Consider the following 23,937-nt stretch of genomic DNA (forward strand, 5'->3'; position numbering starts at 1 on the left):
AAAGAAAGAGAGAGAGAGAAAGACTCTCGAGAGTCTTTCTCTCTTTCTCTCTTTTTGCTCTCGAGAGTTCTTACTCGCAGGTGGACACGCACCATTATATCTTGTGCAATTATGATGCGACATATGTATCATCGCAATAATGTCGAGAGGCGTTTCTCCCTCCCATTTTCGTTTGATTCACGGTAAGATCTACGCAACGTATTGATAATGCCGCGCCAGAGAGATTGCGGGATTTCTGGCGCAAGCGTATTAGCGCGCAGTGGTCAACACGTGATTACTTTACATGCTCGTATGTAGATTGTTTCGCATAAGGCGCTTTCTGATGGGCTACACTTGCATGGAAAGAAGTTACAACGCGGTTGCAACACGAATGTTGGTATCTATATGTAATAAAGTCGACTGCAAACGCATGCATAAATTTATATATTATTTAATTTCTAAGAACCTCTAGAGACTATTTTCTTTAACACATATTATTTTCTTCTTATAAAAGATTCGATACCTGTATTTCGGTGAGAATTGTACGCTACTAATTATCTGAAACGGTTCGCGTTACTATACGCATGCGTCAGAAATCTCGTAATCTCTCGACACTGCGCCGCGCCCGACGAAGTATCTCGTTTGTCTCACAATCAGTTTGTCTGTTATACTGTCGTGTCACGATGGATTTATCGTGGCTTTCGTCGCCCTTTGCGCTATTATTGATTACTCTGGTCGTCATTGGCGTCCTGAAAATTGTCGCTGCGGTGCATCGTACATATTTTTACTGGAAGAATAAAGGTGTACCTTACATGCCAGATTCGCTATCATCTTTTATGTCGGGTTGGAAATTGATTCTGAATCGCATCAGTTTTGTCGATCATTTTCAATATGTATACAATTACTTTCCGGACGCAAAATATGTTGGAATAATGGATTTCGGCACGCCTGGCGTGCTAGTGCGCGATCCTGAGTTGATCAAAGACATCATGGTAAAGGATTTTGAATCCTTCCCGGATCATCGCAGTTTCGTCGACGTCAACGCGGAACCGCTATTTGGAAAGAACATCTTCGCCTTGCGCGGAGATCGTTGGAGAGAAATGAGGAATACATTAAGCCCTTCTTTCACCGCCAGCAAGATGAAGTTCATGTTTGACCTGATATCGGAATGTTCTCACAATTTCGTTAATTATTTGGTCGATCATCCGGAAGTCTGTCATGCGATCGAAACGAAGGGGGCCTTTCGACGATACACTACCGACGTAATTGCTACGACAGCCTTTGGCATAAGTGTGAATTCTATGAAAGATCAAGACAATGAGTTCTATATAAGAGGAATAGAGGCTACCAAATTTTCTTCTGGACTGCTAACAATAGCTAAGATGATGTTATTTCGCGCGTGTCCACGGTTCGCTAAATTAATAGGTCTGTCTCTTTTCCCGCCGGCTACTAGCAAGTTTTTCAAGAAGATCGTAGGGGAAACCATTCGAGCACGGGAAGAGCAAGGTATCGTCAGGCCGGACATGATTCATTTATTAATGCAGGCTCGGGACAAAGAAGGTGCCGGTGTACATAAAATGACATTGGATGACATCGTTTCGCAAGCCTTTATCTTTTTCTTCGCTGGTTTCGAAACATCTGCGACACTGATGTGTTTCGCTGCTCACGAGCTGGCAGTTAATCAAGATGTGCAAGATCGTTTACGCGAAGAGGTACAACAGCATCTTGCCGAAGGAAACGGTGAGATTTCTTACGAGTCGCTGTCGAAGATGTCTTACATGGATATGGTGATCTCCGAGGCTCTCAGAAAGTATCCACCGGCGATTATTACCGATCGACTTTCGGTCAAGAGATATGAATTAGCTCCGTCGCGACCAGGTTGCAAGAATGTGATCATCGAACCCAACAATTTATTGATGTTTCCCATTCACGGTTTACATCACGATCCGAAGTACTTTCCGAACCCGGATAAGTTCGATCCCGAAAGGTTCAGCAAGGAGAACAAAGACAAAATTTTACCGTACACTTATCTACCATTCGGTCACGGACCTAGACAATGTATCGGCAATCGATTTGCTCTCATGGAGACTAAAATTCTGATAGCTCATCTTTTACAAAAGTTCACTCTGAAGACTACGGAAAAGACTGTCGAACCAATCGTATACACTAAAAAGTTGTTTGCGTTGGAACCTGTTGGTGGATTCTGGATTGGATTGGAGAAGAGAGAAACGTGAAAGTCTTGCACTCAATACATTATCGTATGATGTAGTTGTGTTGGAAAAAACATCGCCGCATTTTCAATTTTTAAGATATTCAACGCGTGTATGTACTTTAGAAGATGATTGACGTGTGAAGATTGGAGTGTAAAGCTTGAAGTGTGAAGAATGACGTAATATATCGCAAACAATAAAATTTCCGATGTATTGCGTCATTATGTTCGAAGCAAATAACCAAGTTTTTCCTGGTGAGAAATAAAAAAATTAAATATTACGATAAACATCATGACTTGCGTAGACTTCCGCGTTTATTTGATTATGCCGATTGTTTTTAATGATTTATATAACTTCCCCACTTGTCGCTAAATATAAATAGGATCAATTCGTTAATTCTTCATGTAAGAACGAATATCTCTATCGTGCAAACATGTTTCGCACATTTTTCTTTCAAAATTTTTTATTAGTTCAAATTATGTCTGTTGCAACTTATTATAAATTTAAGCGTTCGCTGTTATAGTTTTTTAAATAAGTATAACGAAACAATATTATTAATAGAGTCAATGTACCACAATGTAATAATATATACCATTGGGTATGTGCATTTATAATGTTTTTTAATATTTTTTTATAAATGAAATTTTTAGATTTTTAATAAAATTAAAAGTCACTATTTTGTTATAGCAATATAAAATATAAACAATCAAATTATAATAAACTGACAAAGCATTTAATATTTTTTATAGCGTATGTATGACACATTTGGATCAAAGATTGTTAATCAGATATGATTGTGAATCAGACATGATTCATTCTCTGAAAATAGGTAGTATATAAAAAAATAAGGAAAACAATCCATTACACTTATAGTTAGTGCAAAATGCGCAGATAATCATTAAATTAAATTAATTATTTGTACACAAACGTTTACAAATAAGAATTTGTTATTAATTGCGATATTTTTGAGAAATATCTTTTTAATGTTGATAAAAGTATTGATAAGATTAAATATAATGTTGTTTTGTTATATTGTTATCGAGAATGATATCATGCGAGAATAATAAGATAATGAAAATAAGATAAATTAAAGCTACTCATTGCAACAATGTTTTGGATCTTGAAATCCACCTTCATAAATAAATGCAATTTATCCTCTCGTTGCAAGTTTTGAGTGTTTTATGTCAGATAGTTTGTGGCCAAGTTTTGCTCCATTTCATTCTCTGATTGTTATTCATATTTATAATATTTCCACTAGTCTATTTTTATTAATGGTGACTGTTACATGTATATCTATATATATGTATATATCTTTTGTAATATATATACAGAAGAATAAATATAATTATACATTTTATAAAAATATTTTATTGAGGCGTAAATTTTTCTTCACAAGAAAGCTAAAAGTCTTTTTCCCTTCTGAAAAACAGAATTGAAACAGAGATAACAACTTCTATTATAAATCTCTCACAAAAATGTTTTATTACTAGATATTGTTTGAAGAATAAAACTTTGGAAAAACTAAAAGAGCAGCTGAAGACTGGCAGGCTGTTTTTTCAAAGTTTTGAGGAAAAGATGGGGCAAGCGCACATGTACATCCCACTAAAAAATTCCAGAACCTCTCCAGGTGGACCCTGCTACTAATGCTGGAGCTTAAAATAAGGGTGATGTTTTTCACAGGTTATCTATTCCTACCGAGAAACAGCGTTAGGATGAGCAAGAGTAAAGTAAAGCAGAGAGAAGACATTGATCCTCCAGCACCAAACCAAGAGAAAATAAAAAATCTCTGAAAAAAATAGCATTAAAAACTCAGTTTCCGATATTTTACCTAAGGCTTCATCAGTTTCAATCTCGTGTTCTTTGGACTTGATTTGGTAAGTAAATTTTACTTCTTTTTGCCGGTTAGTCCCAATTTTAATTGCTCCGCAACTTTCCTTTTTTTCTTCTGAATAAATAAATAATTAAAATAAATATTTAAAAAATAAAAGCAAACTTACATATAAAACGCTAACTTCCAATCAATTCTTACATAAATTATTTATAAAAACTCTAATTTAATATGTAATGATATTAATATATATCTAATACATTAATATATCAATAATATTATTTGTGTGTGAACATGTATATTAATATTTATAAAATTAAATTTGAATAATCGTTTAGTTGATACTTCACGTTTCAAATCCTATAATTGTTAATATCAATGCAACATAAATTTTGTTTATTTATATATTTATATAAAGTCACGTATATATATAATTTTTTGGCGCATATGTAAATGTTAAATTATAATTATCAAAATATAATTATAAAATATAATTATCAAACTATTTATACATATGCGTGCATGTATTAATGAACGTTGAAATCAGGTTTTACAAAGTTTTAGTTTTAAAATTTATGCATTTATAGATTTTGCTTTATAATATCTATCATTTTTATACAGGAACACCCAAGAAATCATATTCCAGAACTGTGTCGGTAGTTCTATCATCTCGGATGAGTGACTGGTACTGGTGGCGGTATCTCCATAAAACACATGAGTTAATATTCTACAGTAATACTTGTATTAAAAGCTTGATTGCTTGATTGTCATATGTGCAAAACTATTATTAAAGTATTGACATTCACTAAAATTTCTGTCCTACACAGATAAGATCTGCATAGCTCCTTCTGATGTACAAAAGGAGATGAGTATAACGCCCAACAATATGTTCGTGTAAGATATCTATGAAACAGATTTCGTATTGTCTCCAGAAAAAAAACTGATGAAGTTGCAATGTACTTCGCTATTTATGTGCGCGTATTTAAGAAGAAACGCGGGTACTGTAATTCACACCCATTCGAAATTTATTGCTGTGATGACAACACTATGGCCTGGGAAAGAAGTCAGGATCACTCATTTCTAGGTGATAAAAGTTATACATTTAAATCGTATTTTTAAGTCCATTGACAGTTAATTTTAAATTGATATAACGACGTAAAACTGTTTGATTTACGTAGAATCAAAAAGAGAGTAGAGTGTGTCGTTACGACGAGGAGCTGGTAATATCGATCACAGAAAGCACTCCTTTTGAGAAGAATTTGAAGGACGATTTAGATAATTAAAACTATCGTTGATTACCCTACTGAGACTTGCGCAGTATTGGTATGCAGACATGGGATTTATGTGTGAGGTAATTCTTGGCAGTAGACAAAAATTATGTCTTTACTATCTCATGTCACAATAAAATTTATTTAACGATCCTTGTCTTAAATGTCTTTTTCTTTTTACAGGACGGAATGTTACGATTATTTGCTCGGCATCGCAGTTCAAATAAAACAATGTGAATTATATCCGTTGACAACTCCAAATGATTACGGATTTTTAGGTACCCAGGCACATAGTAAATTAGGATAATTTGTAATATTAATATACATTTTATTTTTCTGCCGTAATTCTGTGCCATGACGCCATAATTCTATGTATATTTGAACTATGTACATTTTTTAGACATTAAACGTATATAAAAATTAAAATCAAAAGTAAATTATACAATTTTAATTATAATATTTCATGTATATATATATATATATATATATATATATATATACTATTGTATGCATGTAACGTTTATAAGGCATGAATGATATCGATATTTTCAAATATACATGTCAAATAATGCAAATTATTTTCTAATCTTCTTTGCTAATTTGGTCTCTTGGTTCATATGACAATCTTTTCAGTCGAATTCACCTATATTTATTATATTTAATATTATGTTGGACGCTAATACTTCTCTACCGAATTGTAATAAGAAGAATGTTTCTTAATTCTATATTATGAACTTTCTCCATCCGATAATTCACATAAAAATATATTTATAAAAAAGCACAAGAGGAATAGTTATTATTGCGGGTGTTGGTATGAGCAAAGTGTTAGGAGTAACTTAAGACACACACTTCGTCCGAAATGGTGGAGCGCTCAATCTATGAATTCATCATCTGAAGGATCTGATACACATGCAAAAGAGTTTTAAATAATTAAGTAATGCTCCGCATTATGCTTTACATTTTTAAATGTTTATTCAACATTTAAATGTTCATTGCTAACATGTGGCTCGTTTTCTAGCGTTGAAGGAAACGTATCTGAGAGGAAACATACATCTTTTCTTTTATAGATACACAGAAAGAATTTTCTCTTAAAATTTACCCTAAAAATCATGTTTTTATATTTTGGATTGCTTCTACCATGGTTTGTCAATATCAATCAGCATGCAGTAGATCAATGACCAGTCTCTTACTTGAAGGTCTCTAATCACAATAATATCGAAAAGCGTTTCACCCTCGTTTCATTCACGATAAGATCTGCGCAACACGTATTTATAACGCCGCGCCAGTATTGTAAGATTGCGGGATTTCTGGCACATGCGTAGTAGCGTGCAGTGGTCAACACGTGATTATTTTACATGCTCGTATGTAGATTGTTTCGCATAAGGCGCTTCCTAAGCTACATTTGCGTGGAAAGAAGTTATAACGGTTGCAACGAATGTTATATTCATGCATGTAATAGAGTCGACTGCAAACGCATAAACTATATTATTTAATTTCTAAAAACCTCCAGAGGCTATCTTCTTTAACATATATTATTCTCTTCTTATAATGGGTCTGACGATACCTATATTTCAGTAAGAAATATACGCTACTAATCGTCTGGAACCGCTTGCGTTACTACGTGTCAGAATTCCCGCAATCAATTAACACTGCGCCGCGCTCGACGAAGTATCTTGTTTGTCTCACAGTCAGTTTGTCTTTTATACTGTCGTGTCATGATGGATTTATCGTGGCTTTCGTCGCCCTTTGCGCTATTATTAATAACTCTGGTCGTCATCGGCGTCCTGAAAATTGTCGCTGTAGTGCATCATTCATATTTTTACTGGAAAAATAAGGATGTACCTTACCTGCCAGATTCATCTTTTATAACGGTTTGGAAATTGTTTCTGGGTCATGTCAGTTTTGTCGATCATTTTCAATATCTATACAATTACTTTCCGGACGCAAAATATGTTGGACTAATGGAATTTAGCAGGCCTGCCGTGCTACTGCGCGATCCTGAGCTGATCAAAGATATCATGGTAAAGGATTTTGAATCCTTCCCGGATCATCGCAGTTTCGTCGACGTCAGCGCGGAACCGCTATTTGGCAAGAACATCTTTGCCTTGCGCGGAGATCGTTGGAGAGAAATGAGGAATACATTAAGCCCTTCTTTCACCGCCAGCAAGATGAAGTTCATGTTTGACCTGATATCGGAATGTTCTCACAATTTCGTTAATTATTTGGTCGATCATCCGGAAGTCTGTCATGCGGTCGAAACGAAGGGGGCCTTTCGACGATACGCCACCGACGTAATTGCTACGACAGCCTTTGGCATAAGTGTGAATTCTATGAAAGATCCAGACAATGAGTTCTATACAAGAGGAATAGAGATTACCAAGGGATTTTCTGCTGGACCGCTAGCGATGGCTAAGATGATCCTTTCCCAAGTGTGTCCACGGTTCGCTAAATTAATAGGCCTGTCTCTTTTCCCGGCTACCAGCGAGTTTTTCAAGAAGATCGTGGGGGAAACCATTAGAGCGCGAGAAGAGCAAGGTATCGTTAGACCGGACATGATTCATTTATTAATGCAGGCTCGGGACAAAGAAGGTGCCGGTGTATATAAGATGACATTAGATGACATCGTTTCGCAAGCCTTTATCTTTTTCTTCGCTGGTTTCGAAACATCTGCGGCGCTGATGTGTTTCGTTGCTCACGAGCTGGCAGTTAACCGAGATATACAAGATCGTTTGCGCGAAGAGGTACAACAGCATCTTGCCGAAGGAAACGGTGAGATTTCTTACGAGTCGCTGTCGAAGATGTCTTACATGGATATGGTGATCTCCGAGACTCTCAGAAAGTACCCACCGATGATTCTCACCGATAGACTTTGTGCTAAGAGATATGAATTACCTCCGTCGCGATCAGGCTGCAGGAATGCGATCGTTGAACCCAACAATGTATTGATGATTTTCATTCACGGTTTACATCGCGATCCGGAGTACTTTCCGAACCCGGATAAGTTCGATCCCGAAAGGTTCAGCGAGGAGAACAAAGACAAAATTTTACCGTACACTTATCTACCATTTGGTCACGGACCTAGAAAATGTATTGGCAATCGATTTGTTCTCATGGAGGCTAAGATTCTGATAACTCATCTTTTACAAAAGTTTACTGTGAAGACTACGGAAAAGACTGTCGAACCAATTGTATACACTAAAAAGGAGTTTGCGTTGCAACCTGTTGGCGGATTCTGGATTGGCTTAGAGAAGAGAGAAACGTGAGAATCTTGTACGCAATACATTATCGTACGATATGTAGCTGTGTTTGGAAAAACATTGACGCATTTTCAACTTTCAAGAGTTTAACGCGTATGCACTTTGGAAGATGATTGTACAATTTTTTTTTGCGATGTATTACGTCATTATGCACAAAGCGAATAACTAAGTCTTTGCTAGTAAAGGATAAGAAAATAAAATATTACGATAAACATTATGACTTGCGTAGACTGTCAAATCTACTTGATTGTGATCATTTTCAATCATTTATATAACTTCCACTTGTCGCTAAATAGTATAGTAAGACTAATAGAGTCAAATCAATATCGTTAATTCTTCAAGTAAAAACGAATATCTCTATCGCGCAAATGTCTTTCGCACACATTTTTTTCTTTCGAAATGTATTATTAGTTCAAATATGTTTGTTGTAATTTATTGTAAATTTGAGCATTTGAGATGTAGTTTTTGAAATATGTATAAGAAAACAATATCATTAATAGAGTCGATGTAGCACGCTATAATATTGCATATGTGCATTCATAATATTTTTCAATAATATTTTCTTATAAGTAAGATTTTTGAATTTCTGATAAATCAAAAGTGACTATTTTGTTATAGCTGTATAAAATATAAATAATCAAATTATAATAAATTGACAAAGCATTTTTTTATAGCAAACGTGACACATTTCGATCCAAGATTGTTAATTAGATATGATTGTAAACCTAAGTGAGATAGAAGTCAGGCTCACTTATTTCGAAATGATAAAAATTATACATTTAAATCGTATCTTTAAGTCCATTGACAGTTACTTTCAAATTGATAACGACATAAAAATGTTCGACTTATGTAGGAATACAGAATCAAAGAGAGGGTAGACGACGAAGAGTGTATTATGACGAGTAGCTGATAATATCGATCATAGAAAGCTTTCTTTTTAAAAAGAATTTAAACGACAATTTATAGATAATTAAAACTATCGTTAATTACCCTGAGACTTGCGCAGTATTGATACGCAGATATAGGATTTATGTGTGGGGCAATTTTTGGCAACAAGCAAAAACTATGTAAGCTACTCTGCTATCACATGTCACAATAAAATTTATTTAACGATCTTTATCTTAAATGTTTTTTTTACAGGACGGAATGTTATGATTATTTGCTTGACATTGCAGTTCAAATGATACAATATGGATTAGATCCGTCGACAACTCTAAATGATTATGAATTAAAGTACCTGCAGGCACATAGTAAATTAGGGTAGTCTGTAATATTAATATAAAATTTATTTTTCTGCAATAATTCTGTGTCATGATGCCATAATTCTATGTATTTCTGAACTGTGTACATTTTTTTAGACATCAAACGTATATAAAAATTAAAATAAAAAGTAAATTATATATATACAACTTTAATTATAATCACATATTCCACATAAGTATATATACTATTGTATGTATGTTTGTTTATAAGACATAAATAATATGGATATTTTCAAATATATATGTCAAATCATGCAAATTGTTTTCTAATCTTCTTCGCTAGCTTGGTCTCTTGGCTCACATGACAATTTTTTCAGTCGAATCCATCTACATTTATTATATTTAATATTCTGTCGGATGCTGATACTTCTCTACCAAATTGTAATAGGAAGAGTCTTTCTTAATTCTATATTACAAGATTTTTCCATCCAATAATTCACATAAAGATATTTATAAAAGCACAAAAAGAATAGTTATCACCGCGAGTGTTGATATGAGCAAAGTTTTAGAACACACACATCTTACAAAGTGGTCGAGCACTTAATCTACATAAATTCTTCTCCTGGAAGATCGGACACATATGCGAAAGTGCTTTGAATAAAGTAATGCTCCGCATTGTGTCTAACATTCTTAAATGTTTATTGTTAACATGTAGCTCGTTGTTTAGCGTTGAAGCTGAGAGGAAACATATCTTTTTCTTAATTACACAGAAAGGATTTTCTCTTACAATTTATCCAAAAAATCATGTTTTTATATTTCGGATTTGTTCTGCCCTGGTTTGTCAATATCAATCAGCACACAGTAGATCAAAGGTCAGTTTTTTACTTGAAGGTCTCTAATCACAATAATATCGAAAGGCGTTTCATCCTCGTTTCATTCACGATAAGATCTGCGCAACACGTATTTATAACGCCGCGCCAGTATTGTAAGATTGCGGGATTTCTGGCACATGCGTAGTAGCGTGCAGTGGTCAACACGTGATTATTTTACATGCTCGTATGTAGATTCTTTCGCATAAGGCGCTTCCTGGGCTACATTTGCGTGGAAAGAAGTTATAACGGTTGCAACGAATGTTATATTCATGCATGTAATAGAGTCGACTGCAAACGCATAAACTATATTATTTAATTTCTAAAAACCTCCAGAGGCTATCTTCTTTAACACATATTATTCTTTAACATATATTATTCTTTTCTTATAATGGGTCTGACGATACCTATATTTCAGTAAAAAATATACGCTACTAATCGTCTGGAACCGCCCGCGTTACTACGTGTCAGAATTCTCGCAATTACACTTAACACTGCGCCGCGCTCGACGAAGTATCTTGTTTGTCTCACAGTCAGTTTGTCTGTTATACTGTCGTGTCATGATGGATTTATCGTGGTTTTCGTCGCCCTTTGCGCTATTATTGATTACTCTGGTCGTCATCGGCGTTCTGAAAATTGTCGCTGTAGTGCATCATTCATATTTTTACTGGAAGAATAAAAGTGTACCTTACATGCCAGATTCGCTATCATCTTTTATGTCGGGTTGGAAACTGTTTCTGGGTCATATCAGTTTTGTCGATCATTTTCAATATCTATACAATTACTTTCCGGACGCAAAATACGTTGGACTAATGGAATTTAGCAGGCCTGCCGTGCTAGTGCGCGATCCTGAGCTGATCAAAGACATCATGGTAAAGGATTTTGAATCCTTCCCGGATCATCGCATTTTCGCCGACGACAGCGTGGAACCGCTATTTGGCAAGAACATCTTTTCCTTGCGCGGAGATCGTTGGAGAGAAATGAGGAATACATTAAGCCCCTCTTTTACCGCCAGCAAGATGAAGTTCATGTTTAACTTGATGTCGGAATGTTCTCACAATTTCGTTAATTATTTGGTCGATCATCCGGAAGTCTGTCATGCAATCGAAACGAAGGGGGTCTTTAGACGATACGCCACCGACGTAATTGCTACGACAGCCTTTGGCATAAGTGTGAATTCTATGAAAGATCCAGACAATGAGTTCTATACAAGAGGAATAGAGATTACCAAGGGATTTTCTGCTGGACTGCTAGCGATGGCTAAGATGATCCTTTTCCAAGTGTGTCCACGGCTCGCTAAATTTATAGGTCTGTCTCTTTTCCCGCCGGCTACTAGCAAGTTTTTCAAAAAAATCGTGGGAGAAACCATTAGAGCGCGAGAAGAGCAAGGTATCATCAGACCGGACATGATTCATTTATTAATGCAGGCTCGGGACAAAGAAGGTGCCGGTGTACATAAAATGACATTGGATGACATCGTTTCGCAAGCCTTTATCTTTTTCTTCGCTGGTTTCGAAACATCTGCGACGCTGATGTGTTTCGTTGCTCACGAGCTGGCAGTTAACCGAGATATACAAGATCGTTTGCGCGAAGAGGTACAACAGCATCTTGCCGAAGGAAACGGTGAGATTTCTTACGAGTCGCTGTCGAAGATGTCTTACATGGATATGGTGATCTCCGAGACTCTCAGAAAGTACCCACCGATGATTCTCACCGATAGACTTTGTGCTAAGAGATATGAATTACCTCCGTCGCGACCAGGCTGCAAGAATGCGATCGTCGAACCCAACAATGTATTGACGTTTTTCATTTATGGTTTTCATCGTGATCCGAAGTACTTTCCGAACCCGGATAAGTTCGATCCCGAAAGGTTTAGCAAGGAGAACAAAGACAAAATTTTACCGTACACTTATCTACCATTCGGTCACGGACCTAGACAATGTATCGGCAATCGATTTGCTCTCATGGAGGCTAAGATTCTGATAGCTCATCTTTTACAAAAATTCACTCTGAAGACTACGGAAAAGACTGTCGAACCAATCGTATACACTAAAAGGGCGTTTGCGTTGCAACCTGTTGGCGGATTCTGGATTGACTTAGAGAAAAAAGAAACGTGAAATTCTTGTACGCAATACACTATCGTACGATATGTAGCTGTGTTTGAAAAAACATTGACGCATTTTCAACTTTCAAGAGTTTAACGCGTATGCACTTTGGAAGATGATTGTACAATTTTTTTTTGCGATGTATTACGTCATTATGCACAAAGCTCATAACTAAGTCTTTGCTAGTAAAGAATAAAAAAATGAAATATTATGATAAACATTATAACTTGCGTAGATTGTCAAATCTACTTGATTGAGATCATTTTTAATCATTTATATAACTTAATTCCATTTGTCGCTAAATAGTATAGTAGGAATAATAGAGTCAAATCAATATCGTTAATTCTTCAAGTAAAAACGAATATCTCTATCGCGCAAATGTCTTTCGCACACATTTTTTTCGAAATTTATTATTAATTTAAATATGTTTGTTGAGATTTGTTGTAAATTTAAGCATTCGAGATGATGTAGTTTTTAAAATAAGTATAACAAAAAACAATATTATTAATAGTGCCGATGTAACACGCTGTACTATTGCATATGTGCATTTATAATATTTTTCAATGTCTAATATTTTTTTATAAGTAAGATATTTGAATTTCTAATAAATTAAAAGTGACTATTTTGTTATAGCTGTACAAAATATAAACAATGAAATTATAATAAATTAACAAAGCATTTGATATTTTTTTATAGCATACGTGACACATTTCGGTCAAAGATTGTTAATTAGATATGATTGTGAACCTAAGTGAGATAGAAGTCAGGCTCACTTATTTCGAAATGATAAAAATTATACATTTAAATCGTATTTTTAAGTCCATTGACAGTTACTTTCAAATTGATAACGACATGAAAATGTTCGACTTATGTAGAAATACAGGATCAAAAAGAGGGTAGACGACGAAGAGTGTATTATGACGAGGAGCTGATAATATCGATCATAGAAAGCTTCCCTTTTAAGAAAAACTTAAACGACGATTTAGATAATTAAAACTATCGTTAATTACCCTGAGACTTGCGCAATATTGGTACGCAGATATAGGATTTATGTGTGGGGCAATTTTTGGCAACAAGCAAAAACTATGTAAGCTACTCTGCTATCACATGTCACAATAAAATTTATTTAACGATCTTTATCTTAAATGTTTTTTTTACAGGACGGAATGTTATGATTATTTGCTTGACATTGCAGTTCAAATGATACAATATGGATTAGATCCGTCGACAACTCTAAATGATTATGAATTAAAGTACCTGCAGGCACATAGTAAATTAGGGTAGTCTGTAATATTAATATAAAATTTATTTTTCTACAATAATTCTGTGCCATGATGCCATAATTGTATGTATTTCTGAACTGTGTACATTTTTTTTAGACATTAAACGTATATAAAAATTAAAATAAAAAGTAAATTATATATATACAATTTTAATTATAATCACATATTCCACATAGGTCTATATTCCACATAGGTCTATATACTATTGTATATGTATAAACGTTTATAAGACATAAATAATATGGATATTTTCAAATATATATGTCAAATGATGCAAATTGTTTTCTAATCTTCTTCGCTAGCTTGGTCTCTTGGCTCACATGACAATTTTTTCAGTCGAATCCATCTACATTTATTATATTTAATATTCTGTCGGATGCTAATACTTCTCTACCGAATTGTAATGGGAAGAGTCTTTCTTAATTCTTATTACAAGATTTTTCCATCCAATTATTCACATAAAGATATTTATAAAAGCACAAAAAGAATAGTTATCACCGCGGGTGTTGATATGAGCAAAGTTTTAAGACACACACATCGTACAAAGTGGTCGAGCACTTAATCTATATAAATTCTTCTCCTGGAAGATCGGACACATATGCGAAAGTGCTTTGAATAAAGTAATGCTCCGCATTGTGTCTAACATTCTTAAATGTTTATTGTTAACATGTAGCTCGTTGTTTAGCGTTGAAGCTGAGAGGAAACATATCTTTTTCTTAATTACACAGAAAGGATTTTCTCTTACAATTTATCCAAAAAATCATGTTTTTATATTTCGGATTTGTTCTGCCCTGGTTTGTCAATATCAATCAGCACACAGTAGATCAAAGGTCAGTTTTTTACTTGAAGGTCTCTAATCACAATAATATCGAAAGGCGCTCCTCCCTCCCATCTTCGTTTCATTCACGATAAGATCTGCGCAACACATTATACTTACGACGCCGCTGCAGTATTGGACGATTGCGCAAGAGATTACGGGATTTCTGGCACATGCGTAGTAGCGTGTACTGGTCACTAACACGTGATTATTTTACATGCTCGTATGTAGATTGTTTCGCATAAGGCGCTTCCAGGGCTACATTCCAGGGCGTGGAAAGAAGTTATAACGGTTGCAACGAATGTTATATTCATGTAATAGAGTCGACTGCAAACGCATAAACTATATTATTTAATTTCTAAAAACCTCCAGAGGTTATTTTCTTTAACACATATTATTCTTTAACATATATTATTCTCTTCTTATAATTGGTCTGACGATACCTATATTTCAGTGAGAAATATACGCTACTAATCGTCTGTGGAACAGCTCGCGCTACTACGTGTCAGAATTCATGCAATCACACTTAACACTGCGCCGCGCTCGACGAAGTATCTTGTTTGTCTCATAGTCAGTTTGTCTGTTATACTGTCGTGTCATGATGGATTCGTCGTGGCTTTCGTCGCCCTTTGCGCTATTATTGATTACTCTTATCGTCATCGGCGTTCTGAAAATTGTCGCTGTGCTGCATCATTCATATTTTTACTGGAAGAATAAGGGTATACCTTACCTGCCAGATTCGCTATCATCTTTTATAACGGGTTGGAAAATGATTCTGGGTCGCATCAGTATTATCGATTATTATCAATATACATATAATTACTTTCCGGATGCAAAATATGTTGGACTAATGGAATTTGGTACGCCTAACGTGCTAGTGTGCGATCCTGAGCTGGTCAAAGACGCCATGGTGAAGGATTTTGAATCCTTCCCGGATCATCGCAGTTTCGTCGACGACAGCGTGGAACCGCTGTTTGGCAAGAACATCTTTTCCTTGCGCGGAGATCGTTGGAGAGAAATGAGAAATACATTAAGCCCCTCTTTCACCGCCAGCAAGATGAAGATCATGTTTGACCTGATATCGGAGTGTTCTCACAATTTCGTTAATTATTTGGTCGATCATCCGGAAGTCTGTCATGCGATCGAAACAAAGGAGGCCTTTAGACGATACGCCACCGACGTAATTGCTACGACAGCCTTTGGCATAAGTGTGAATTCTATGAAAGATCAAAACAATGAGTTCTATATAAGAGGAATAGAGGCTACTAAAGGATTTTCTGCTGGACCGCTAGGGATGGCTAAGATGGTCCTTCTTGAAATGTGTCCACGGCTCTCTAAATTAATAGGTCTGTCTTTTTTCCCGCCGGCTACCAGCAAGTTTTTCAAGAAGATCGTGGGGGAAACCATTAGAGCGCGGGAAGAGCAAGGTATCGTCAGACCGGACATGATTCATTTATTAATGCAGGCCCGGGACAAAGAAGGTCCCACTGTACATAAAATGACATTGGATGACATCGTTTCGCAAGCCTTTATTTTTTTCTTCGCTGGTTTCGAAACATCTGCGACGCTGATGTGTTTCGTTGCTCACGAGCTGGCAGTTAACCAAGATGTACAGGATCGTTTGCGCGAGGAAGTACAACAGCATCTTGCCGAAGGAAACGGTGAGATTTCTTACGAGTCGCTGTCGAAGATGTCTTACATGGATATGGTGATCTCCGAGACTCTTAGAAAGTATCCGCCGGCGATCATGACCGATAGAGTTTGCGTTAAGAAATATGAACTACCTCCGTCGCGACCAGGCTGCAAGAATGTGATCGTCGAACCCAACAATGTATTGACGTTTTTCATTTATGGTTTTCATCGTGATTCGAAGTACTTTTCGAACCCTGATAAGTTCGATCCCGAAAGGTTTAACAAGGAGAACAAAGACAAAATTTTACCGTACACTTATCTACCATTCGGTCACGGACCTAGACAATGTATTGGCAATCGATTTGTTCTCATGGAGACTAAGATTCTGATAGCTCATCTTTTACAAAAGTTCACTCTGAAGACTACGGAAAAGACTGTCGAACCAATCGTATACGCTAACCACGAGTTTGCGTTGCAACCTGTTGGCGGATTCTGGATTGGCTTAGAGAAGAGAGAAACGTGAGATTCTTGTACGCATTACACTATTGTACGATATGTAGCTGTGTTTGAAAAAACATTGCCGCGCATTTTCAACTTTCAAGATGTTCAACACGTATGCACTTTGGAAGATAATTGTACAATATCCTTTTTTGCGATGTATTACGTCATTATGCACAAAGCAAATAACTAAGTCTTTGCTAGTAAAGAATAAGAAAATGAAATATTACGATAAACATTATGACTTGCGTAGACTGTCAAATCTACTTGATTGTGATCATTTTTAATCATTTATATAACTTCCACTTGTCGCTAAATAGTATAATAGGAATAATAGAGTCAAATCAATATTGTTAATTCTTCAAGTAAAAACGAATATCTCTATCGCGCAAATGTCTTTCGCACACATTTTTTTTTCAAAATTTATTATTAGTTTAAATATGTTTGTCGTAATTTATTGTAAATTTGAGCATTCGAGATGTAGTTTTTGAAATAAGTATAAGAAAACAATATCATTAATAGAGTCGATGTAGCACGATATAATATTGCATATGTGCATTCATAATATTTTTCAATAATATTTTCTTATAAGTAAGATTTTTGAATTTTTAATAAATCAAAAGTGACTATTTTGTTATAGCTGTATAAAATATAAATAATCAAATTATAATAAATTGACAAAGCATTTTTTTTATAGCAAACGTGACACATTTCGATCAAAAATTATTAATTAGATATTATTGTGAACCTTTGTCAGATAGAAGTCAAGCTCACTTATATCGAGATGATAAAAATTACACATTTAAATCGTATCTTTAAGTCCATTGAAAGTTAATTTCAAATTGAAAACGACATAAAAACGTTCGACTTATGTAGAAATATAGAATCAAAAAGAGGGTAGACGACGAAGAGTGTATTACGACAAGAAGCTGATAATATCGATCATAGAAAGCACTCCTTTTGAGAAGAATTTAAATGACAATTTAGATAATTAAAACTATCGTTAATTATCCTGAGACTTCCGCAGTATTGGTACGCAGATACAGGATATATGTGTGGGCAATTCTTGGCAACAGGCAAAAACTACGTAAGCTATTTTGCTATCACATGTCACAATAAAATTTATTTAACAATCTTTGTCTTAAATGTTTTTTTTTACGGATAGAATGTTACGATTATTTGCTTGACATTGCAGATCAATGATACAATATAGATCAGATCCGTCGATAACGCTAAATAATTATGAATTAAAGTACCAGGCACATTAGTAAATTAGGATAGTCTGTAATATTAATATAAAATTTATTTTTCTGCCATAATTCTGTGCCATGATGCCATAATTCTATGTATATTTGAACTATGTACATTTTTTAGACATTAAACGTATATAAAAATTAAAATAAAAAGTAAATTATACAATTTTAATTATAATCACATATTCCACATAAGTATATATACTATTGTATGTATGTTTGTTTATAAGACCTAAATAATTTGGATATTTCCAAATATATATGTCAAATGATGCAAATTGTTTTCTAATCTTCTTCGCTAGCTTGGTCTCTTGGCTCACATGACAATTTTCTCAGTCGAATTCATCTACATTTATTATATTTAATATTCTATCAAATGCCAATACTTCTCTACCGAATTGTAATGGGAAGAGTTTTTTTAATTCATTACAAGATTTCTCCATCCAATAATTTATATAGAAATATTTATAAAACCACAAGAAGAAAAATTATCATCGCGGGTGTTGATATGAGCAAAGTGTTGGGACACACACTTCGTCCAAAATGGTCGAGCGCTTAATCTATAAATTCTTTACCTGGAGGATCGGACACATATGCGAAAGAGCTTTTTGAATAAAGTAACGCTCCGCATTATACCTAAGATTTTTAAATGTTTATTCACCTTCAAATGTTTCTTGTTAACACATAGCTCGTTGTCTAGCGTTGAAGCTGAGAGAAAACATATCTGTTTATTAAATACACCGAAAAAATTTTCTCTTACAATTTACCTAAAAAATCATGTTTTTATATTTTGGATTGGTTCTGCCATGGTTTGTCAATATCATTCAGCACACAATCAATCAATGACCAGTCTCTTACTTGACAATCTCTGATCGCAATAATAATGAAAGGCGTTTTTCCCTCCCATTTTCGTTTCATAGTTTCATTCACGATAAGAACTGCACAACACGTATTTATAACACCGCGCCAGTATTGAGAGATTGCATGATTTCTGGCGCATACGTATTTGTAGCGTATTTTACATGATGCTTGTATGTAGATTGTTTTGGATAATGCGCTTTCTGGGCTACATTTGCGCAGAAAGAAATTATAACGGTTGCAACGAATGTTGGTATTCATGTAATAAAGTCGACTGCATAGGTTTGATACCTATATTTCGGTGAGAATTGTACGCTACTAATCGCCTGGAACGTTATCTATTTCGTGTCAGAATTCCCGCAATCACTCAACACTGCGCTGCGCTCGACGAAGTATCTTGTTTGTCTCACAATCAGTTTGTCTGTAATACTGTCATGTCATGATGGATTTATCGTGGCTTTCGTCGCCTTTTGCGCTATTATTGATTACTCTGGTCGTCATCGGCGTCCTGAAAATTGTCGCTGTGCTGCATCATACATATCTTTATTGGAAGAATAAAGGTGTACCTTACCTGCCAATTAATCTATCAAATTCTATAACGGATTGGAAATTGCTTCTGGGTCGCATCAGTGTTGTCAATTACTTCCAATATTTATACAATTATTTTCCGGATGCAAAATATGTTGGACTAATGGATTTTGGCATGCCTAGCGTGTTAGTGCGCGATCCTGAGCTGATCAAAGACATCATGGTAAAGGATTTTGAATCCTTTCCGGATCATCGCAGTTTCGTTGACGCCAGCGTAGAACCGTTATTTAGCAAGAACATCACCTCCTTGCGCGGAGATCGTTGGAGAGAAATGCGGAATACATTAAGCCCTTCTTTTACCGCCAGCAAGATGAAGTTCATGTTTAACCTGATGTCGGAATGTTCTCACAATTTCGTTAATTATTTGGTCGATCATCCGGAAGTCTGCCATTCGATCGAAACGAAGGGAGTCTTTAGACGATACGCCACCGATGTAATTGCTACGACAGCCTTTGGCATAAGTGTGAATTCTATGAAAGATCAAGACAATGAGTTCTATATAAGAGGAATAGAGATTATCAAAGGATTTTCTGCTGGACCGCTAGGGATGGCTAAGATGATCCTTTTTCAAGCGTGTCCACGGCTCGCTAAATTATTAGGTCTGTCTCTTTTCCCGCCGTCTACGACCGAGTTTTTCAAGAAGATCGTAGGGGAAACCATTAGAGCGCGGGAGGAGCGAGATATCGTCAGACCGGACATGATTCATTTATTAATGCAGGCTCGGGACAAAGAAGATGTACATAAAATGACCGTGGATGATATCGTTTCGCAAGCCTTCATCTTTTTCTTCGCTGGTTTCGAAACATCTGCGACGTTGATGTGTTTCGCTGCTCACGAGCTGGCAGTTAACCAAGATGTACAGGATCGTTTGCGCGAGGAAGTACAACAGCATCTTGCCGAAGGAAACGGTGAAATTTCTTACGAGTCGATATCGAAGATGTTTTACATGGATATGGTAATCTCTGAGACTCTTAGAAAATATCCGCCGTCGATCATCACCGATAGACTTTGCGCTAAGAGATATGAACTACCTCCGTCGCGACCAGGCTGCAAGAATGCGATCGTCGAACCCAACCATGTATTGTTGTTTCCTATTTATAGTTTACATCACGATCCGACGTACTTTCCGAATCCGGATAAGTTCGATCCGGAAAGGTTCAGCGAGGAGAATAAAGACAAAATTTTACCGTACACTTACCTACCATTCGGTCACGGACCTAGAAAATGTATCGGCAATCGATTTGCTCTCATGGAGACTAAGATTCTGATAGCTCATCTTTTACAAAAATTCACTCTGAAGACTACGGATAAAACTGTCGAACCAATCATATACGATGAAAAGGAGTTTACGTTGCAACCCGCTGGCGGATTCTGGATTGGCTTGGAGAAGAGAGAAACGTGAATAAGAAAAAATTATATATTACGATAAACATTATGACTTGCGTAGACTCTTAAGTCTATTTAATTGTGCAGATCGTTTTTAATAATTTATATATAACTTCCACTTGGCGCTATATGGTATAGTAGAAATAATAAAGTTAATATATCCTTAATTCTTTATGTAAGAACGTCGCGCAAACGTCTTTCGCACATTTTTCTTTCGAAATTTCTTTTTAGTTCGAATTATGTTTGTTGTAATTTATTGTAAATTTAAGCGTTCGAAGTTATATTATTATATATATTTAAATAAGTATAACAAAACAATATTATTAATAGCTGATGTAGCACGCTATAATATTGCATATATATATATACAATATGTGCATTTATAATATTTTTCAATAATATTTTTTTATAAATAAGATATTCAAATTTTTAATAAAATCAAATCACTATTTTGTTATAACTATATAAAATATATACAATCTAATTATATTAAACTAGCAAAGCATTTGACATTTTTCAACACATTTCGGACATTGTTAATCAAAGATTGTTAATCAGATATGAATGTGAATCAGATATGATTAATTCTCTGAGATTAGATTGTATATAAAAAAAAATAAGGGAAACAATCCATTACTTTTAGTCAGTGCAAATTGTGCAGATAATCATTAAATTAATTTCCTACACAGGCGTTTACAGTTAAGAATTTGTTATTGATTGCGATATTTCTGAGAGATATTTTTTAAATATTGATAAGAGTTTTTTATAAGATTATAAGAATGTAATGTTATTTTGTTATCGAGAATGATATCATGCGAAAATGATAAGATAATGATAATAATATGAATCAAAGCTACCTATTGCAACAATGTTTTAAATCTTGAAAGCTACTTACATATATAAATGCAATTTATCCTTTTATAAACATACATTGTAAATTTTGTCTTCCTTTTTATTTTTATTTTTTATTAATTGGAATTGTTATAATTGGGTCTTTTACATTAACATAAAATGATAATTAATAAATAATAATATGCTTATCAGCACAAGTTATAAATACGTGATTGTAGATATAATTGTCTATAGTGCATGAAACATCGTCACGACACATTCGTATCGAATAAACAAAAAAAAGATTGGCGTATCATTTTAGCTTCTAAACTCTTTTTAATCTTTTATCTTTTATTGTTTTCTATAACATTGAATATTATCAGATTTCATATTTTAAGTTAAAAGATCTATCACAAGAAGTTATAAGATCACAAAAACTGCGTAACACATATTTATAACACCGCGCCAGTATTGGGAGATAGCGAGATTTCTGGCGTATGTGTATTAGTAGCGTGAAATGATCAACACGTGATTAGTTTACATGCTTGTATGTAAATTGTTTTGCATAAGGCGCTTCCAGGGCTACATTTGCGCAAAAAGAAGTTATAACGGTTGCAACGAATGTTGGTATTTATGTAATAAAGTCGAAATTTCTTTTTAGTTCGAATTATGTTTGTTGTAATTTATTGTAAATTTAAGCGTTCGATGTTATAGTATTATATATATTTAAATAAGTATAACAAAACAATATATTATTAATAGCTGATGTAGCACGCTATAATATTGCATATATATATGTGCATTTATAATATTTTTCAATAATATTTTTTTATAAATAAGATATTCAAATTTTTAATAATATCAAGTCACTATTTTGTTATAACTATATGAAATATATACAGTCTAATTATATTAAACTAGCAAAGGATTTGACATTTTTCACATTTTAGCATGTGACACATTTCGGATATTGTTAATCAAAGATTGTTAATCAGATATGAATGTGAATCAGATATGATTAATTCTCTGAGATTAGATTGTATATAAAAAAATATCAGCGACTCTTTTTTGATTCGGTGTTTCAGGAAATTATCTATTCCGGCTATTTAAGATACTGAAGATACACATCATAGAGGATTCCAACGGATCTGAATACGAAAACGATGTTGGGCCATCCGTAAAAACGGTCTTATAGCAGTGCGTTCATCATCATCATCAAAGCCTCCGATATTTCTATCGTTAATTTATGAACAAAATTTATAAAAATATACGATAGAAGTTGTGCTAACTAATTTCCAATTCTTTAATGAAGACAATCACGATTTGTATAATATTTAACAATATTTTTATTAATTAGTTGCTTTATAATATTTTTCTATGATTTACGAACAATTTATGGAATTTATGAAATATAATTTTATACAGTAAAATTTAGTTGCTTGATATATTAAATATTTATTTCAACTGCAGAATACATGCAACATTTTGATATAATTTTAAAGTTTAGCGTGTTTTATAAAAATATACAGTGCATTATTTAAGATGTAATAGTAACAAAGATCATCAAAGCGCATGTATATATTGTCAAAATATAACAGCAGAGCTGTAAGAGATTATTAATAGAAACAACTGGAAACTTATCTTTTTATTTATTCATGCGTATTTCTATAGTTACTGAGACGTGAGAATTCGAAAATTTTATCTGTTAAACAGATGCGATTTTTTTTTATTAACGTCTCAGGAAACTACCTACTATCAGGTGATGTACAAGGTATATTGTGCAAGGTGACTTTTTAAATCGCACGTGCGTGACCGAAACAAACAACGTGCGCAAAGGAAAAACTAATGCAAACAATAATATAACTATACTAAATTAAACTACTTGAAAGGATGTCCTTCCAAATCATCAATCGTCTGCTATGTTTATAATATTATAAATACTATATGTACAACATTCTCATAATTATGGATCATTATTATATTTTTCTTCTGATCTTTTAACAAAATACGCTTAATATTTGCATTAATTTTAACGTTACCATAATACTCTTGCTATACAAATTTACATTACTT

At 34.4% G+C, this 23,937-nt stretch overlaps 5 protein-coding genes across 11 annotated transcripts; all 5 read left to right on the forward strand.

The window, feature by feature from the left end:
- Positions 1-417: 417 nt before the first annotated feature.
- Positions 418-5,101, forward strand: LOC139821553 (cytochrome P450 9e2-like). Its single transcript, XM_071792685.1, has 4 exons — positions 418-2,443; positions 3,870-4,063; positions 4,639-4,735; positions 4,845-5,101. Exon 1 carries the CDS (start codon positions 564-566, stop codon positions 2,211-2,213), a length of 1,650 nt encoding a protein of 549 aa, XP_071648786.1. The 5' UTR covers positions 418-563; the 3' UTR covers positions 2,214-2,443; positions 3,870-4,063; positions 4,639-4,735; positions 4,845-5,101.
- An 856-nt stretch (positions 5,102-5,957) lies between these two features.
- Positions 5,958-23,504, forward strand: LOC139821532 (cytochrome P450 9e2-like). Of its 7 annotated transcripts, XR_011734283.1 has the most exons (3): positions 6,147-8,544; positions 9,396-9,609; positions 9,683-10,063. XR_011734283.1 is itself a non-coding variant. In XM_071792623.1 (2 exons), the coding sequence occupies exons 1-2, from the start codon at positions 7,001-7,003 to the stop codon at positions 9,804-9,806; spliced, it is 1,668 nt and encodes a 555-aa protein (XP_071648724.1). In that variant the 5' UTR covers positions 5,958-7,000; the 3' UTR covers positions 9,807-10,063. The 7 variants fall into 7 exon arrangements, 6 of the variants coding, with proteins under 6 accessions (XP_071648724.1, XP_071648745.1, XP_071648734.1 ...); XM_071792623.1 differs by lacking the exon at positions 9,396-9,609 and having other exon boundaries at positions 5,958-8,544; XM_071792644.1 differs by lacking the exons at positions 9,396-9,609; positions 9,683-10,063 and adding an exon at positions 22,950-23,504 and having other exon boundaries at positions 6,131-8,544.
- On the forward strand, positions 10,347-14,139 carry LOC139821577 (cytochrome P450 9e2-like). The gene is made up of 2 exons (XM_071792729.1): positions 10,347-13,805; positions 13,879-14,139. The coding sequence occupies exon 1, from the start codon at positions 11,174-11,176 to the stop codon at positions 12,728-12,730; it is 1,557 nt and encodes a 518-aa protein (XP_071648830.1). The 5' UTR covers positions 10,347-11,173; the 3' UTR covers positions 12,731-13,805; positions 13,879-14,139.
- Positions 14,841-18,359, forward strand: LOC139821582 (cytochrome P450 9e2-like). Its single transcript, XM_071792743.1, has one exon. It carries the CDS (start codon positions 15,417-15,419, stop codon positions 16,971-16,973), a length of 1,557 nt encoding a protein of 518 aa, XP_071648844.1. The 5' UTR covers positions 14,841-15,416; the 3' UTR covers positions 16,974-18,359.
- On the forward strand, positions 19,167-22,531 carry LOC139821607 (cytochrome P450 9e2-like). The gene has a single exon (XM_071792795.1). It carries the CDS (start codon positions 19,499-19,501, stop codon positions 21,047-21,049), a length of 1,551 nt encoding a protein of 516 aa, XP_071648896.1. The 5' UTR covers positions 19,167-19,498; the 3' UTR covers positions 21,050-22,531.
- Positions 23,505-23,937: the final 433 nt, after the last annotated feature.

The sequence above is a fragment of the Temnothorax longispinosus genome, chromosome 1 (assembly GCF_030848805.1).
Source record: "Temnothorax longispinosus isolate EJ_2023e chromosome 1, Tlon_JGU_v1, whole genome shotgun sequence".
NCBI lineage: Eukaryota > Metazoa > Arthropoda > Insecta > Hymenoptera > Formicidae > Temnothorax > Temnothorax longispinosus.